At 49.4% G+C, this 18,789-nt stretch overlaps 1 protein-coding gene across 4 annotated transcripts in view; it reads left to right on the forward strand.

Moving 5' to 3' along the window:
• TTLL11 (tubulin tyrosine ligase like 11) overlaps window positions 1-18,789 on the forward strand; it is a 230,943-nt gene that overhangs the window by 179,722 nt on the left and 32,432 nt on the right. For all 4 annotated transcript variants that reach the window (XM_059410878.1, XM_059410877.1, XM_059410881.1 and 1 more), the window contains 2 exons: window positions 7,043-7,291; window positions 15,134-15,240. In XM_059410878.1, the coding sequence (XP_059266861.1) occupies window positions 7,043-7,291; window positions 15,134-15,240 (356 nt within the window). The remainder of the gene's footprint in view (window positions 1-7,042; window positions 7,292-15,133; window positions 15,241-18,789) is intronic.

The raw sequence follows: 18,789 nt of genomic DNA on the forward strand, positions 1-18,789 counted from the left end.
ATGGTAAAATAGGGATTGAGTGATTTGGCGACCAAAAGGGAACAACCCCTCCAGGTAAGTGCTGTTGCTCCCAGGTCACCCCACTGAGGTCAGTTATAAGCCCCCGCCCTCCCCCAAGCAGATTCATCTGGACGCTTCATGGGCAGGCTGTGGTTTTGATCCTAAGCAATGCCGAAGTTTTGTGCCGTCCCATCAGAAGTAAGAGACTTCTCTCCAGTCGGAGGTAAAAATGCATTTAGAGAAGGTGCTTAACCACAATGAGTTGTAGCCTGATGGAGGGGAAAGCACCCAGGCTTTGAACTCAAGTGGGTCCAGGGGCAAATCCTCACCTGTAGCCCTGTAATAGCTGAGTGGCCTTTGGAAGGTAGGTTAACTTCTCTGAAGTTAATTTTTTTCATCACTTACAGTCTGTAAGTCATAGGGTCATGGCCAGGGCTCGAAGGAGATGCTGCAGGTATCCTGCCTGACTCTTGGTGCTCAGTGCCTGCTAAGTCCTCGGGCACGGAGGAAGCATCATGCACTGTTTAGAAGCAAGGACTCTGGCCCCCGCTCGCTGGGTTTCTATCCTGGATTAGTCTGTGTCTTCGTATCTTAAGTTTCCTCACTGTAGAATGGGAGTAGCAATAACACCTACTTGGTGGGATTTCATCAAGGTTAAATTTTTTTAAACCGCGGTTCCTAGCACATAGTAAATGCCACCAGTGTCATCACCATGGTGTTTGTTGCTGTCACTGTCCCACCGTGCTGTGGAAGGAAGCGATCAGGGCAGGGGGCGGTGGCCAGAGGCGCATTGCATGGGCCGCGCAGGGAGAAATAGACCCGGCATGGTCTTACAGGGCCTGGAGCATGGGACAAAGTTCCCTGACTGAGTCCTTCTCTTCATCAATTCAGGAAACAAGCGCTTTAGCCATTCTGTTGTCTCTTGTCTTCTCTTCCAATAGCATAGCGCCACCAGCAAGCAAATGGGGGCCGTGGGATAGCTGAGAGTTATCCAGAGACAGAGCTGGGCTATTTGGTGGTTTCATTTATTTTTAGTGACTTCATCCTCCAGCTCTTTAAATTAGCTGCTGGGCTAATTTAAGGCACTTCTGTGGTACATGGTTAGCAGTTTCTTCAGGAATGACAATGTGCATTTGAAGTCCCAAGTGACTGCGGAGACAGGAGTCAGCCACGTGGCAGGGAAACGAGTCTGCCTACCTTCTTTAGCCATTGCGGCACCACTGCCCACCAAGGCTCTCCTGCCAAGCCCCGGATTGCCTGGGAACCTGATCCTGGGTGTTCTATCGCTTTCTGTCCCCCGTGATCCAGCAGTTGCCATATCCACTTCCTTCACTCAAATCAGTGATTCTTAGACCTTAGCCTGCATCGGAGTCGGCCATGGGGCCGGCTAAGCAGAGTGCTCAGCCCACTCAGTGTCTGAGTCTGTGGGCCTGGGGTGGGCCAAGAATTGGTATGCCTGACAAGTTCTCAGGCAGTGCTGAGGCAGCTGGTCCAGGCCATATGCTTTCAGAACCATTGACCTAGAATGTTCCAGGAGCTTCCTAGCATCACCCACGCCCCTTCCTGGATTACTGCTGGTGGGCTCATTCACCTTTACCAGACTTCTGATTTTGCCCCTCCCTTCTGATCTCCGACACCACCAGATCCAAGAGGTCTGACATCCAAGGTCCTGTAAGACCCACAACAGCTTCCCTCCATGCCTACTACTAGGTGCCAGCAAACCGACCTCCTTCCATGTGCCCTAGGTCCTTCTCTGCATGCTCCCCTGGCCATCTTCACCTGACTCACTCACTGTCACACACTTCTGGCCAGTAAGAACCTCGGCCAGCTCACCCATGTCACCGAGGCCCCTGGGACAAGGAAATGCTTGGGAAATAGTTCATGAACAAATAAATTATTGAAGGCATGAGGAACTAAAAATGGAAATTATTTCTCTGAGAGAATTCATGTACTTTCTCTGAAATTGGAATCTAACGTTGCTTTATCTGCCTTCCTGTTTTATTAATTTCTGGGGAAATATAGTATATGCCTAAGAAAAAAGTCTTTGGTTTGATTTAGATCAACTTAGCGCCAAAACAAAAAGCAAATTGGCATAAAACTCTCTAGTGAGATAAGTATGGAACATGTAGTGATATAGTTGTAAGTATGAATTCTGTTTCCACTACTGACTTGGGATGCTGGGAGTGTTCTGGTTCTCTGGATCTTGGGTCTCTAATCTGTAAAATGGCACTAGTTTCTACCTACTTCATAGAATTGTTACGAGGAATGCTGAGATAGCATAAGTAAGCTGCTTGGCCCAATGCTTGACACAGTACGTCCCTGATAAATAGGATTTCCAGGCAAAATAGAGAAAGGTGGTTTTAATAACAAAGAATCCCATTTTATTTGAAAAACGATAATAGAGAAAACTTTCCAGAATTTTAATGAGCCAAGGATATACCAAATTCAATAATTTAAAAAAAAAAATTACCTCAAAGGACTAGTAAGCTTGATTTATGTTTTCTTTACCAGTCACTTTTATTTCATAAACCCGACGGTTCCATTAAAATGCCATTAAATAAAAGCAGGGTTTTACAGTGTTTGCGATAACTTGGATCTCGATGTAATCATTGGAATTAGCTCCTGCAAAGATACTGTTTCTCGTTGTTTTATTCCGTCTTCTAGACCAGCTACATCTTTTACTGCCTTCTTCCGGTTGAGTGAAACACTCCCCCTGTATTTGTGGTTTTGAGTATGGAAATGGTATCTGTGGCTTTGAAGGCCCTTTTCATCTTGAGCTTATTAATTGGGATTCAGGAAGGAAGGGAAATGGTAGGCAGCCAGTAAACACAGCAGCCCTTGAAGGAAATGTGAGGGGCTCACGTTAAAGAGAAAAAACCCTCATTCTGTGCAGCTCTGGGCGTAGGGCAGGGCTCGGGCTGAGGACGCTGGTGAGAGACATTCTCTGACATGCACATCATTGGGAAAACTTCCCCAGCCCAAGAGGTCCCCTGGAGGGGCAGGGTCCCCATCACCTGGGCAAGCCTGGCCGAAAGCCACCAGGACCCTGGGCCATCTGCTAATTAAAGGAGCCCCTGGGGCTAGTGGCCTTATCTGCCTGGAATTAAAGTTTCCCCTCTGAAACGGCACTGTCATGGAAATGTTCTGGAACTAGATAGAGGTGATGGGTACACGACATTGTGAATGTGCTAAATGCCACAAAGTTGTACACTTTAAAGTGGTTTTTTAAAATGTTGTATACAGTAGACCACATCCGAGGAAATAGATGACATCATTGGACAGAAGACCTCCAAGGCTGCTGCCAGCTGTGACATGTTATGTTTCTGGGAGGGATGACATTGCCTAGGGACTGACCACCATGTCCCATTTGGTCAAAGACAGGCCACACAGACATTCAGCTGAGGGGGTGGCTGATTGAATTACAATTCGGGCTTAATACCGAACATCGCACAGCCATGAGAAATTACGCTCCCAAAACATATCTAATGCCATGAGAAGACACTCATGATGTCATTACAAAGAAGGTTCTGTGGTACGTGGAATGTGATCCTAACTTTACAAACATCAGTAAGAAACCAAAACATGGTGGTGTTTATCCCTGACCTGTGGCTGACAATGATTTACATTCTTTTATACATTTCTCAAAATGTCTACAAAGAGCGTGGATGACTATTATAATCTAAAAACACTATTTAAAACACAACGTAAATAACCGTACATTGGATTCTGTGACCTCCCCCCACCCCCCCGCCGTGAATCTTGCTGCACTGTGGAGCAGTGGAGTGCCAGTGGGTGAGCCGGAAGGCCTGGTTGGAAGGACAGATTTTTAATTCTGGTTCAGCCGTGGCAAACCTTGCTGCCTCTTGGTGTCTTCACCTGGAACAGGGGCATAAAAATAACAGTCACGTCACAGGGCTTTGCGAAGAGCGGATGAGACAATGAAGATGGGGCGGCTGATTGGGAAGAGTTCTGAGCTCTCTCCTTCGGCACTGAGCGCATGCAAACTGTACATTTCCAAATCTTCCCTCTAACAAAAACTTAATGAGTGCTTCTAAAGTCAGTGATTGCCACTTAGCCAGGAATTTAAGAGCTAATCTCCAGAAACACTGCTACTCTTCCCTTAACTGTCTTCCTATAACCTTCATGTGAAAACATTTCATTTCATCTGAAAAGTAACCACCTGACTTCTATTTACTGTTCTTGAACTCAAGGAGATGATGCTGAAACCGGCTTGGCTGGAGGGAGATCGCATCCCACCCGGGAAAGGTGTTTCTCCCCGGGAATCAGGCCTCTCCTTGGTGGGCAAGACTTTGTTTTCCCCAGAACCATCCATACAGGGCTGAACTTTAAAAGGGGTTTTCCTGGGGCGCCTGTGTGGCTCAGTCAATTGAGTGTCTGACTTGATGTCTGCTCAGGTCATGATCTCAGGGTCGTGGGATCAAGCCCCGCATGGGGCTCTGTGCTCAGCTTAGAATTCTCTCTCTCCCTCTTCCTCTGCCCCTCCCCCCGCTCGATCTCTCCCACACATTCTCTTTCTCTAAAATAAACAAATAATCTTTTAAAAAAAGAAAAGAAAAAGGTGGGGTGGGCAGTTCTGGTTCCATCTTCATTCTATCATTGCTTTGAGACCCGTGCCAAGACCCAAGACCCAAGCGGAAGGATCTGCAAACAGAACTCACAGCCCTTGACTCACACAAGGGGTTTCTCTTCCTTAGGGGCTGACTCCTTGACCCAGAATAGAGAGAAGATCCTTAGGGCAGGGCTGTCAAGCTTGCTGTTTCTCTATCAAACCTCTTCCCCGTTAAAAAGACCCTATGGTGTACAAAATATCATAACCTTGGTATTTTCTCTGATCCCTGCCTGGCCTTTAAAAGCAAACTCCCAATTCAACAAATCCGATGAAACATCTCCCAAGCACCTGAAGCGATCCAGGTAGAAACAGAGTTGAATGAGAGAGAGAGAGTTGGATGAGTTAGGGTTGAATAAGATGTGAGGGAGGGATCAGCGTCTAGACAAATGCCGGGCCACTTGGGCAGAGGAACCAAGGAGCAAGTCTGAGAAACAGGAGCGGGGCCAGGCAGAGAGTCATCAGCACGATCAAGGAGACATCTGAGCTGGCTCTGGAAGTGGAACAGAAATGTGCCAGGCAGCCAGGGCCAGGGGGAGGTCTCAAAGGCCAAGGAAAGCAGGTATAAAGATACCAATATGGCCCAACTTCGTGACTAATGGTGTGCTTGGAAGTGGGAGCATGGGGAATGAGGCCATTTAATAAAGGAAAGAGTAGAAAATGGCCTTGGTGTTGAGCTCAAGACATGGTTCTAAATTTCCTGCAGTTGGCCAGTTGGGCAGTATTTACCGACCAAGTACAAAGCGCTCAGGGTGCTGTCTCAGGAGTGGACGCAGGTTATGGATGGAAATGGTTACACCGGTTCCCAGACCAGCTGTGGGTGGCACAGTGGAGGGGAAGGTGTGATGAGCTCCAAGGGCAGAGGGAGGCACCGGAGGGAAGAGAGCTGGGTGTCCAGTGAGCTCCGAGTTTCTGGCCCAGACCATACTAATGGGCAGCAGGGTAGGGTGGCAGGGCGTGCCCAAGGCCTTTGAGGGTATAGTGTGTCTAGGACAGTGATAGGAAATGAGGGGGATGGAGGAGAAATCGAGGGGGGCCTGGAGTGCCAGAGTGAAGATTATGAACTTCACTGTAGGCACTTGGGAAATCAGTGGAGAGTTGTAAGGGACAACCCAGCCAGGTTTGCTTTAGAAGAGGGGCCTCAAGAGGTGGTTGGGTGGCTCAGTCAATTGGGCATCTGACTCTTGATTTCAGCTCAGGTTGTGATCCCAGGGTTGTGGGATCGAGCCCAGCGTTGGCCTCCACGCTGAGCGCTAATCATGGAAGCTGCTTGGGATCCTCTCTCTCTCCCTCTCCCTCTGCCACTACCCTCCCACCCCACCCCCACTTGCGCTCACTCTCTTAAAAAAATAGTAATAATAATTAAAAGACTTTAAAAATAAGAAAAATAAAAAAGAAGAGGGGCCTCGGTGCCAGTGTCTATGGGTCTATGGATGAGAAAGGCTGGACGCTGTTGATACAGTCTAGGAAAGAGTTGACAAGGGCCAGCAGGGGAGAGCAGAGCTGGTTTCAAGAGATAATGAGGACTTAGGACTGGTGGCAGAGGCAGAGGGAGAGGAGGACTGTCATTTATCCCGACATGTCCTGCTTGGGTAGCTAGCAGATGGGGGTGACGTCCAGGGAGACGGGAAATGTAGACTTGAGGTGAAGGAAAGAGACGTTCCGGTCTGGGGGGCTGGGGCCATCCTGAAGCAGCAACAGGTGGTAGTTGGACGTGTGGGTCTGGAGGTGAAAAGAACATTCCAGGCCAGAGGTGGGTATGTGAGTGTTATTAGTTGCGGAATTCTCTTGAATATCAAAAGAATTTCGGAATAAAATATCCAGATTCAGGAATCACAACACTATAATCATTTTTTTTTTTTTTTTGGTATGAGTTCCAAATAAGAAAATAGTTAAGCTCGAAAACATAATTGTGCCTATTCCTAGAATTGGATAGCTGATGTATCTTTGCAAATTGTTCATTGAACTGTGCTTCTGGCTTCTTGCCAGCCCCCAATGAGATTTTCATATTTCTTAATTATTCAATTACTACCCACAAGTAGGAGTTTGAAATCAAACCTAGGCTGCTCTGTAACAGTATTGTCTTGATTCATGAGTGCGGTAAAGGAGAATGTCTGTATTGGGAATCTGGGGTGAGAGAACAGAGGAAGTGGATGCTTCCACAGGACTCCACAGAGTCCTGACTCTGTCCTGGGTTCGAGTCCCGGCCTTGTCCCATGCTAGCTGTGTGAGCTTGGGGACCTTGTTTCTCTGAGGTCAGGTTTCTGGTCTGTACAATAGAAACAGAGAGAGTGTTCACACCTCCCGAGGTTGCAGTGAGTGTAGAGAAAGGAGAGTGGCTGAGGGAAGGTGCTCTACCTACTGTCACGCCCCCTCCAGATGCTGGTCATGTCCCTCATTGCTTGTGTTCTGCAGGTCTCAGAAGCTTAAGCAGCCAGCTGTGAAGGAAGAGCCTTCTGACAGCGAGCCGGCCAGCGCCTCCGACGCCAACCCCAATCCCGAAGCGCACCTGCCCTCCATCTGCCTCAAGCAGGTGTTCCCCAAATACGCCAAGCAGTTCAACTACCTGCGCCTGGTGGACAGGATGGCAAATTTGTTTATCCGGTTCCTGGGGATCAAGGGGACAATGAAGCTGGGACCAACAGGCTTTCGGACTTTTATCAGGTCAGTGAGACCAGCCCCTCCAGCTTGGGATTCGGGAAGGGTGCAGTGGAACCCCGCATCTGGCTGGTCCCATCACCCCCTGACTGTTCCTGGGGGAGCCCATCTGTGCTGTGAGGTTGGTGCCCCAATTTGGGTCAGATTGCTCTGGAAGCTGACCCTGTCCCCTCCTGTTTGCTGAGTGAGTTCATGAATGTGACAGATGGGATGGCATGAAAACACAAGGCGGTGCTACCTTAAATCAGGTCCTTAAGCCACAGAGAAGTCATTGTCCCCTGGACCCAGACGGACCTTGTAGCTCTTAAGCTGGGGTGATGTTCTCCCAGAGATATGTGGCTGCATGCTGAGCGCTTATGAAGCCACAGCAAAGAAACAAGGCACATCTGCCCCAAGTGTCCATTTCAGGAGAAAAAAGTTAAATAATTCAGTGGATAAATAATTTAATGTATTCATCCTAATATAAAGATAACCCGATTGTATCATCAAGTACAATACAAAATCTGCATGAAGTGTAAATATAAGACATGAGGTAAAGCAAGTGGGGTTTTGCCACAAAATAACCCCTGCCTCTTGATCATTCGTCCACTTGCCTCTACTCTCCGGGGCATTTTGGGGTGGCACAGGACTAAGTCCCTGAGACAGTACTCACTAGGCGCATAACCCTGGGGCAAGTTAGAAACTACCTCTGAGTCTCGGTGACCTTACAAAATGGGGAGGAAGCCAGCTATACGTCAGGATTGGGTGTCCCCCACCTCGAAGAAGCTCTCTGCCGGCATTCAGGGGCTGCTGCTGCTCTGCTCCTTGTTGGTTTTCATATTTCTACCTTCCACCTCAAAGTCACATCCTTCATAGTTTTATTCACTAAAGCAAACAATTAGAAGACTTGAATTGGAAACATTCTGTTGTACAATTTTCTCCAAATGAATTCTATGAACTCCAACTCTGGCTCTCTCTGTTCCTGATGGGACAGCACACAGAAGACACGGCCAGTGTTTAGAAGAATCGTTAGGAATCTTTGCTGTTTCAGGAAACCTGAGTTAGAACTTACACGGTGATCTGGAGAAGGCCTCTGTGTCCTCTTGGGGTGAGGGGGCAGAGGAAAGCCCAGTGGAAGGAGCCCAGGCTTTGGGTCTGGCTCCTGAGTGAGGCATGTCACTGTGTGGCTGTGTGGCTTTGGGGCAAACCCCTGGCCTTCTCCAAGTCTCGGTTCCCCCATCTGCACATGGAACTAATCCCTCCTGCCTATCAGGGTTATTATGAGGTTGGGATGTAACACATCCTGAAGCACCTGGCCCAGAGCCTAGTTGACAGGAGCTATTTGCTGAGTGTGGGGGTGTCTTGTATGATTATTTCCATTATGCAGCGGGAATTCTCAACAAAGTCAAGAGACACATGTTATTACTTCCCTGAGAATACTACCCGATACCTTCTGACTTGTTTGGGAATTGCATCTGTCTCATAGTAAAAGATCCTCATCTGTAAGCGTTTTAAAATAGTGAGATTGATTTTCTCTCATATTGGAGGAAGTTTGGCATGGGGGTGTTCAAGGGCTGGTTAATGACTCCACAATGTGATCACACCCCACTTCCTGTCTTCCTGTCCATCCATCCTAAGCATGGGCTTTTCAAGCTTCAGGCTTGCCTTGATATCATAAGATAGCTGCTCAAAATCCAGCCATCATGGTCGAGTTCCAGTCAGGAAGAAGGGAGAAGAGAGATGTCAGATGCTTCCTTCTAACTCCTAATTACGGTCTACTGAAACATAAGAGATGGGGGGGAACAGTGAAGATTTGGAAAAAAATAACATAGTGAAAGAATTCACAGTCTCAGCTGCCTCCAGGGGTTGAGCCAGAAGCGGAGGCCAACAGGTGGATTCTGGAAGGATGGGGAGGGCCGGGCTACGGCAGCCTGAGGAACACATGCCCCAGCTAAAGGAAAGGCTGTCCTGGGCACATATCACCAGAGCTTCTGAGTTTTCAAAGAGAAGCTAGAAATGCTGATTTTTACGTAAAATCTCAATACATGTCTATCAATGCGGTGATTCAGAAAATAATTTTTAAACACTGTGTGGGTTCTAAGGGTGACTGCCCAGAGAATCCACCAGTGTGTGAGCGCTGGCAGGAGAGGCAAGGGACATACTGAGAGGACTACTAGGTTCACACCCGACTTTGAGAAGAAAACGGAACTGAGAATGTTTTAGAAACCGAACTGGATGACGTCGAAAACATCGCTACAAATCTGTCCACGTATGATAAGCTTTATGATTCTTTCCATCATTTTCTCTCTATAATTAAGGGCATTTGCCTGTAAAATTGGTTATTGTCAGGTTGGAGGCCCTTAGGTCTTATAGCCATCATTCCCAGTCTGTGGCCAGCACCGTCGGTGGGAGTGACAGTGACCGTGGCAACCAAGAGCAAGGAAAACAATGTCTTCAGGTGGGGAGTAGGCGGCCAGGGCAGGACTTGGACAGCGAACCCCTCTTCCTCCCTCCATGCTCTCCCAGTCAACGCCCTGCGTAATTAAAGATGTGGGAAGAAGTGGAGAAAACGTGGCACAACTATTAATAGATATTTTTTTTCCTTTTGAAAGATACCGACAAATCCCAACAGCAACTTAATCGTAAAAGATGATACTCTTTGCACTTGGATTTATCGAAGTAAGTTCGGTCTTGCCAGCTAAATGTAACAGCAAGCATTTTCTCTTGCTAACAACGATTCTCTCTCTCTCCTTTCTACTTCAGTTTAAATTTTGCTTCATTATGAATTAATAATATTTATGCCATATGTTAAATCGAGCCAAGTGCCCTTCTCTGGAGCACTGCACAAGAGACATATTTGCTGGTGAGATATATACTCCTCTCCGGTCTCCCACGCAAACAGCAGAAGCTGAACTTGGCTTTCACCTGGACGACCCACTCTTTTTCTCCGAGTTCCTTAAAGAGAACTGGAGGAAACAAAATAAACATCCGACCGAATTTATTTTCAGTGACCATCTCTCATAGTGTGCTGTGTAGATCAGCAGTTTTAGGAGTGAATTATGCTAATGCCAGTCTGGCCACATTCTATTTTTCTTTTCTACCAAGAAATGAGAAATAATGAACTGTCGTTCCCTTGTCTAGACTTAACTCGTCGAACCAGCTTTTCGTGCCGTTTTCTCAAGAGGCACATAATAGTAGCACATATTACCATGAATTAAGCGCCTCTTTTCTCTCTCTCTCTCTCTCTCTTTTTATGTCATAATAATTCCTGGGGCGTGGAGACTTCTCTTTCTCTGAGAAATAGAAATTAACTGATTCTTCAGTTTGACAGCTTTCTTTGAGAGAAATGCATTTTTGCCAGTTTCCTTCCATTGGATTACTAATCTGGGGGCCATTCTCTGTAATTTACTAAGAACACGTTCTGCAAACGTAGCCTCATATCAGGATCCAACATCAGTCTGCACGTGCTGCATTTCCCGTTTCCACAGCGGGCAGATTAAACCATTTGCCAGAACCGGGTTCGTTTCGAGGAAAGGAAGACGGCTCCTTGGCACCTGGAGCATTTGCTTCCTGCTTCATGTGAGGGCAGTCTGCTTGGAGAGCCCTGCTCAGGCCCTTTGTGGTGTCTGATCCTGTTCTCCTTTTAAATTAGAGAATGGTTTTTCTCTTTTTTTCCTTTTTTCCCCCTTCCACTCCCTTTGCTCATAGGGAGATATTAATATGTTTCATAATGGGTAGCTGTGGGGGGTTTTATGCTCTGAGAGGCAACGTGGTGTGTTAGAATGTTCTGGAAGGAAAGTATAAAGGGCCCCCCCCCCCAGTCATTAACTCCTCCGTGACTTTGAAAATCCCCCTGTTCTGTGATGATCTCTTTCCAGTAATACTGTGAGATGCTATGCTTAGGATTCAGTCACCTTTAAAAAAATGTATTTTCTAAACCAGAGTTGTCATTTTCCCCTCCTATTTAGTGTTGGTTTGGTGTTTTGTTTTGTTTTAATTAGCAAATATTGATCATTTGTTAGCTTTCACCTTATGGAAAACTCTCCAGGAGAAATAAGCTGTTTTTCTTTCACAGAGAAGGATGAACACAAAAGAAATTCTATAAATGGGATTTTACAGTGTGGAAAAAGTTGGTTTCTAAATTTCCCATGTGATGTCAGTGGTTGTTGAGAGGAAATGGGGCTGATAATTTCAGATCTTTCTATACATGGGCTCCTAATGAATGATTTGTGATTATCTCCTATCATATGTGCCCAAATCCCTTTGATTCTGGGGGAAAAAAACTAAAGAAGACAAAACATTTCTTCAAAATGGCTCTGTGTCATGGAGGAAGGCTAGGAGCTGCCCTTTAATACTTCTCCGTATGTGCCAGGCACTGAGCTACTCCTTAAAATGGCTTTGAATGGTGAGTCGTCTTATCTTCATTGTACAAATCAGGAAAGAACCTCAGTGACTTGTTCAAGGTCACATAGCAAAGTCAAGATTCAAACTCCTGTGCATGTGTTTCCGAGCTCTTTTTGTCCCATGCACCTCCCCAGACTATCCTTTGTCAAGAATTGTCCTGTTTCTCCTGTATTGCTTGGACTACTCTTCCACGGAAGAATTTATCCCTCCACTCCTTAGTCATTTCAGGAATTTCATCCCAGGGCATAAGGGGAAATGGTTCAAATGATTAAGAGCTACCAAGGCTTCATGTTTTCTACCCCAGACTCTGAGGTCACTTCCACCCTCCGAGAATGGCATCCAAGACAGGTTCAGCTCTGCACTACTCACTGGGCTCCGAATCCCACCTACTCATAATGGGCACAAAATTCATTCTGTAGTGATCGATGGATAAATGCAAAATTCATTCTAAACATGTTGTTACAAGGAGGCACTCCCTGTTTGGGTCAACTGAGAATATTTGGTGACCATGGGGACAAACCGAGGAGACTCTGTCCCCAAAAGACCCTGGTTGTCTTCCCTAGCCTTATATCCCAAAGTTCCCCCAACAGGGCCTCTCTAGAGACTCCCACTTTCCCAGGCCCACCTGAGACTTTGCCTTGAATCCTGGGTTCTTCCTACGGGCCTGGGCTGGGTCATCTCACGACTTCTCCCTGAAGCTCCTTAATCAACAACTCTCTCCTCCAGGGTAAGACTAGATGTGAATCCTAGCTGTGTGATCTTGGGCAAGTCACGTCCCTGCTCTTCAGTCTCATCTTACCTGTCATTGAAATGGGACTAAGAATACTTCCATCACAGGGCGGTTATGAAGATCCAGGGAGCCAATGGGCAGGAGAGGGCCTGGCCTACGGATGGGTACCCAAGAAATGCCTACAGAAGCAAAATTCTTTTAAAGCCTCTCCTGTCTCCTGCAGCCAGCATGGGTTTCCCCCTTTCCCCTGTCCAGGCACCAGATGTAGCAACCAAATGTGTTTGTGGGCATCACTAGGGAAGATGAGTTACCTTGGTTCCAAGAATTCTCTTTGGTAAATTACAGCTCCTGCTGAAGGTTTGACACTGCTATTTTCTACCTGTCAGAAAAAAATAACTATATACCAGTGGTCAGTTTGGTTTCCCTTTTTATACTCCATTAACCCACAGAGCAAGCCGGGCAGAGCTCCTGTCCCATGGGGCAGCAGGTAATCAGGAGGACACCGATATGATAATTAGGGGGACGTGGTGGCTCTTTTTAATGAAGCTTTGAAAAATGAGCAGTGTGGGTTGTCGACACACCCCGGGAGAAGCTGGAGCATCGTCTCCAGCGGAACCCAATAGAGATAGCCATCCTGGTGACAGGCGACGTGAAAAGCTCTGCGTCCATTGACATGTTGTTACCAGGGCTCAGTAACTGTGCGCTGATGTGTTTGAAGTCCGCCACTGGTGACTTGTGATTGAAATACGGAGCAAGAGCCCAGGAGGGAGCGGGAGGTGAATTGATGGCCTGGGAAATACTGGTGGGAAAGATAGGAAGGAAGAGGCCGGGACGGAGAGAGGGAGCGAGCAGGTGTGTTGGCATGCACGGAACACCGATGTCATCTGGGCACCCTGCCGGGCACACGTCCAGCCACCACGGTCAGGGGTGTTCATGGGTTTGGAGAGGGGCTTCGGGGTGCCCAAATCCTGCTTGCCAATCAGCCCCTCTCCTGTGGGGTTCCTAAGGGAGCTATTCACACGAGGGCTAAAGACAAATGGGAAATCAAAGAACCACTTTATCATTAGCTGAGGCAGTGGATGAGGACATGTTCGGAGAGTTAAAAGCATCACTGAATGTAGTGCAGGCAGACAGCTGGCTCAGAGGTCTAGCTTCGGGATTCCCAGGGCAAACCCAGCCTGTGTTGGGACTCGCTTCCCAGCACGACCCTGTTCAGAAAGGTGGTGCGTCTGGACAAGGCAAGGCCTCCCTTCAGTCTGGACAGAGAACCTGGGTGTGCGTACCCAGTCAGTCTGACTGGCGAGCACCAGATCTCCAGAATGGACAGGGCCACTTGCTGAAAGGGCAGCCCCAAGCAGCCTCTGAAGGGTCCACATTCCAGCCCTGGAAGAGGAATTGGGAAAGGAGGGAGAGAGAGGGAGGAGAAGCAACAACTGCGGGCCCCCGGGTACCAGGCACCTGCTGGGTTCTTGGCGTGTGCTGCTTCATCTCATCCCAGCCCCCACGCGGGCGGTAGTCTTCTCTTCTTTTTAGGTATCAGCAAATAGAGGCATCGAAGGTTTCAGTAAATGCTCACAGTCACACGGCTAGAAAAAGCCAGAGCCAGCATTTCAATCCTGGTCTGTCTGATGCCCAAATCACGCTCTCCTCAAGTGTGCCAGACTGCCTCCCCACATCTCCAGACCCGAAAAACACAAACCACAAAAAACAAAACGAAACAAAACCAAGAGGGGAGGGGGAGGATTGCAAACACGCCTCTGTGCTCAGACGGGGAGCTGATGTGGGACTGAAAACCTGGTTATCTGAGCCTCTCTGCACTGGAGGAAATCAACTAGGGGAACTTCTGAACTCTGAGGCCAGCCCGTCCCTGGCCCTGCCATTTCCAGTTGACTCGCCAAAGTCAGGAATGAGCGTGGAGGGGCCCCACAGCACCGTGCCTCAGCCCATGCAAAGGGCATGGGCTAGCTGTGCTCGTCTGTGCTGGGAGTCTTGGGCTTGCCATGGCTGTTTGGGGCCCGTGTGACATCTCAGGGGACAGATTTAGATAGGAGCAGTGCAGGAACCTCAAGCCCCTGCCTGTAGGTTTGGGCCCAGGGACTCATCGGGTGAGCATTCCAGTGGGGACTCACTTCTGGATGGCAGTGATGTCTTCTGTCTGAACTCATGACATGGCTGTTTTCTTTGGGTCCCCCAGCGGGTCACTGTCACCCAAAAGACACTGGTAAGAGAGAAGAGCACCCAGGTCCGGCTTTTCTTTCTCCTCTTAGAGACTAATGGATACGAGGTAAAGACAGGCATAGGGACAATTTCTGAAACATGGGATTCTCATTCCCCCTCGGAGCGGGCAGAGACCTCCACCGGGAGGTGTTAGAAGAGGTCAAACACAGCGACTGTTTTGTAAGGATGGAACCTGAGGCTCAGGAACAGGAGATGGATTCTCTAGGGCGGTCAGCTTCCAAGCGGCAGAGCCAGATTCAACTCAAGACGTCCCATCCTCAAGTCCTGGCTCTTTCCAGCCCTTTAGAATGGGCCAAATGACAGAAACCCACATAATCTATCCTTCGATTACATTTTCAGCCTTCTTTCCCACCACCCCAGCCTTAAACCCATCGCTAATCCCAGCTGTGGGAAGGCGGGGCCTCCAGGCAGGACCCCCAGCCCAGGGAAGGCGTGGAGGCAAACGGAAGAGGCCACGCCCCTTCTAGCAGTAATATGTCCCCTCCGGTCTTTGGCAGGAACTGCAAACTCAGCAGCAGCAGCTTGTCCATGGCGGCCGTGGACATCCTCTACATTGACATCACAAGGAGGTGGAACTCCATGACGCTGGACCAGCGGGACTCGGGTAGGCACCTGAGGACTGGCCTCCGCCCTGTCTAGTGCGAGTCCAGAGGGTGGGTGGGACCCTTTGGGTTTTTTCTTATTCAGGGTCAAGCTGGGGAAAGAGGAGGGTTACCGTGTCAGCTCTAGAATCGCTAGAGGGATTGAGCTGAACTTGAATTCAGGAGCCTGAATTCCTCCACCAAGGCTGTGCCCACTCAAATTCAAATGCCACCATTAGAATTCCTTGTCTCTGCTTAAGGCTTTGATTATACTCGCTTAATCGTTCATGTGCTCATCTCTTGGCACACATGTACTAGCGTGTGCTGGGCCAGGCCCTGGATAGACAGGAGCGAGTAGCACTTGGCTCTCACTCACTGTAGACCAGGGAGGCAGAGGAGAGCCCAGCGCTGGCATGCCGTGCTGTATGCTGGCGTGGAGGGGGTGCAGGGGAGGGAGCCCAGCGGAGGAGATCCTGTGGAGGGAGGCCTGAAGAAGACTTCTTGGAGAAGGGTGAGTGGGAGAAGCCAGTGAACAGGGCAGCATGGACCCTTCTGGCAGGCGTGGTCTGGCTGAGACATGGACACAGGTGGGGAAGGCTCAGATAACCCCAAGAAACTTGGAGGGACTAGAGCAGGAGGGGAAGGGAGAAGCGGCAGTGATGGGCTTGCTAGAGCCATCCAGGCCTTGAATCCACATAGAAGAGTTTGCTCTTGATCCCCTAAATTATGGTGGGGTGGGTGTGGGGAGGATGAAGAGTTCCGTTAGAAGGATCCACCTTGGGGTGAACGCATTTCTGATCTTCTTCCTCACACCGTGTTTTTCCATTTGTATAAATCATAAAATTACGCCGTGCTTCCATGCATAGTCCTCATTAAACCTCCCCGTGAGCTAGTGCACTAGGTATCAGCGTTTGAATTTCACAGACGGTAAACTGTAGCTCGGGTGACTGGGCACCCAAGCTTCCCTCCCTTGGGCTGCCTCCTGGCCAAAGGGACGCCAGGCAGGAGGGGGCGCCTTGCGGAGCAACTTTCTCCTGTGATCTGGTGGGGAGGTCAAGAAATCAGAGCTTGGGAGACCCAGATTACCACTGACTGTGCCATTTTCTACCCATGTGAGCTGAGAAAGCCATTCTGCCTCCCGTCTCCGCTTCCTCTTCCGTAAATGGGGCCAACGGTACCTGCTCGCCAGGGGTGCCCTGCGGTCTCTGTATCCATGGGTGGGAATGTGGGAATGTGGACCCTTGCTGGCAATACGAAGGGGCTCATCTTATCAGTGGGCAGGGCTTGGGGAGAACCCCGGGGGTGGGTCTGTGTGAGCGTGAGGGGCTCCCTGTCACATCCTACCCGCCCCCCCCCCCCCGCCCCACAAATGGGCTACAGCTTTTGACCGCAGAGATCATCACCTTTTAAATAATGATGCCACCAGCTGCTGTGGTTGGGCGAGTCCAACGCGTGAGCTCTCCGCCCAGTGCTTCGTGGGCGCAGCCCTGGCTGGAATTCTGGAAGGGGGTAGAATCACCTCCCCCAGAGAGGGGTTCAGCCTCTAGGGGTTCACCTAAGGCTGAACCTCAGCCTTAGGTGGCGGGCGTGGCCGTCACACCAAGCTGCCACAGGTCCCCTTGCGGGCTGCTTGACCCTGCGAGGTGGTCCTGGGGTAGGATGACCACCCAGCTCCCTACGGCTCTCCTTCCGTGAATGCAAAAGCGAACCTCAGGGAATACCGGTAGGCACCCAGTCCACAAGGTGAGTTCCACCGCGTGTCTGTGGGCGGAGCGCCCTTGCAGCCCTCCCTGGCAACTAGCCACGGCTGGAGATGGCGCGTCTTCCGAATCGGGCAGATTAATTATCATCTCGAGGACGGAAAGCGCTCACATGACAGTTGAGCTGCGCGCTTTTTGCTGACGCCTTCAGAAAGCGAAGAAGTGTTGGCTCTGTGAGTTGAATGCAGGGAGTCCTCACAGGATCCTGTGGAGGGGGCCGGGAGAGGGGGTGGGGGTGGCGGCGGAATTATTAAATATTGAAATTGATCAGGAGTAGCAGCAGGAAGCTATTTATCATGTTTTATTGCTGCAAACTAGCATTACCATCTGGCCCATTGTTAATTCTGAATAGCTTTTCATGTTTTGTTTGCCTCTTAAATTGCTCTCTGTAAGCGGAATCCACAGGGGCTGTCCACAGCACAGGCTCGGGTGAGGTTTTCTGGGGTCTGCCAGGATCTCTGCGTCCTGCTGACCAAGCGAAAGCGATGAGAATAATACCAGTTTTTAGCACCTACTGACAGGCGAATGCGGGGCTGGGATCTCCCAGGCCTGTGGCCATGCCCGGGTCATCAGTCCTTAGCAGCAACTGGGATTTCAAGATTCCCCTCCCTGGCTGGTTCTCACCCCAGACCTTCCTAGTGGGTGATTGTATCCCATTTCACAGATGAGCATCCTGAGGTTCCAAGAGCAAGTGACTTGTCTAAAATCTTACAGCCAGTGAGTAGCAGAGACCCCCAAGTGAAGTCAAGCCTCCTGCCTCCTGGCCCAGGATGCTGTCCCCTATCCAGCACCGCCCCCTCCCCCACCCCCCACACTCCCCTGCCCACCACCGCCCCCCCCTCGCCCCCCCCCCCCCCCCCCCCCCCCCGCCCCAACCAGCAGTGGTGTTCATTTGAGTGATGGGGGAGGGAGCAGGGCTGGTAAAGCACGGAGGTGAAAGGTCAACTCATAGAGCACAGGGCCTCTGGGAAGATGGAACTGGAGTGGGAGGTTGGTTGCCTGGTGTGAGCGCCTGTCTCCCCTGACGTCATCCTCGGAGTTTGACTCCTGTTTCCATGGTTCCTGAAATGAAATCACAGACTTGGGGGGTGTGGGGTACAGATAGTGGGGGCTGGGCATTACAGCCAGAGAGGAGAAGCCTGTCTGTGCCCAGGGTCTCAGGGACTACTACTGTCTGGCAGCTGGCAAAGAACAGGGGCCCCGTTCTTGCTTCCTGAGAAGGCTGGTCTGACACCCCGATTCTCAAGGATAAGGTGCTTCTGAAGTCAGCCACATTCTTGGGAGCATTTGGGAAGCTCCCAAAGAGCACAAAAGGACGTTTGTGGTTGGGTGGTGGTTTTTTCTTTGGGTGAGGATCAGCAGAAAGAACCAGACAGAACTTCCCTCCATGGTGCCGAGCCAAAGGATCCTCGTGCTCTCAGTTGCAGCTAAGTCCTGGCCAGAGGTGTGGAAGCCCAGTCAGATGGGAGCAGCTTTATCTACCCCAGAGCTGCCGTGGAGCTGACAAGAGAGTAGTCAGAAGAGAGATAGAACTGGGCTGTCATTCTCAGAGGGCACACATTCACTCATTCAACAAACAGGTAATGAACATGTTAGCAGGTATTGGGCTGATGGGAATATAAATTATTTACAGATCCTGCCCTTGAGAAAAAAAGTAATAGAGACCATTTACTGCACATTTACTATGTGACAGAAATACTAAAGGCTTGTTATGAATTCTCCCATTTACTTCTCCCACAGCCCTGTGAGATAAGAGTTTTTCTCCCATTTGACAGACAAGAAGCCCGAGGCTTCAAGCGGTGAATTTAAACA

This window comes from Mustela nigripes, chromosome 9 (genome assembly GCF_022355385.1).
Source record: "Mustela nigripes isolate SB6536 chromosome 9, MUSNIG.SB6536, whole genome shotgun sequence".
Lineage (NCBI taxonomy): Eukaryota > Metazoa > Chordata > Mammalia > Carnivora > Mustelidae > Mustela > Mustela nigripes.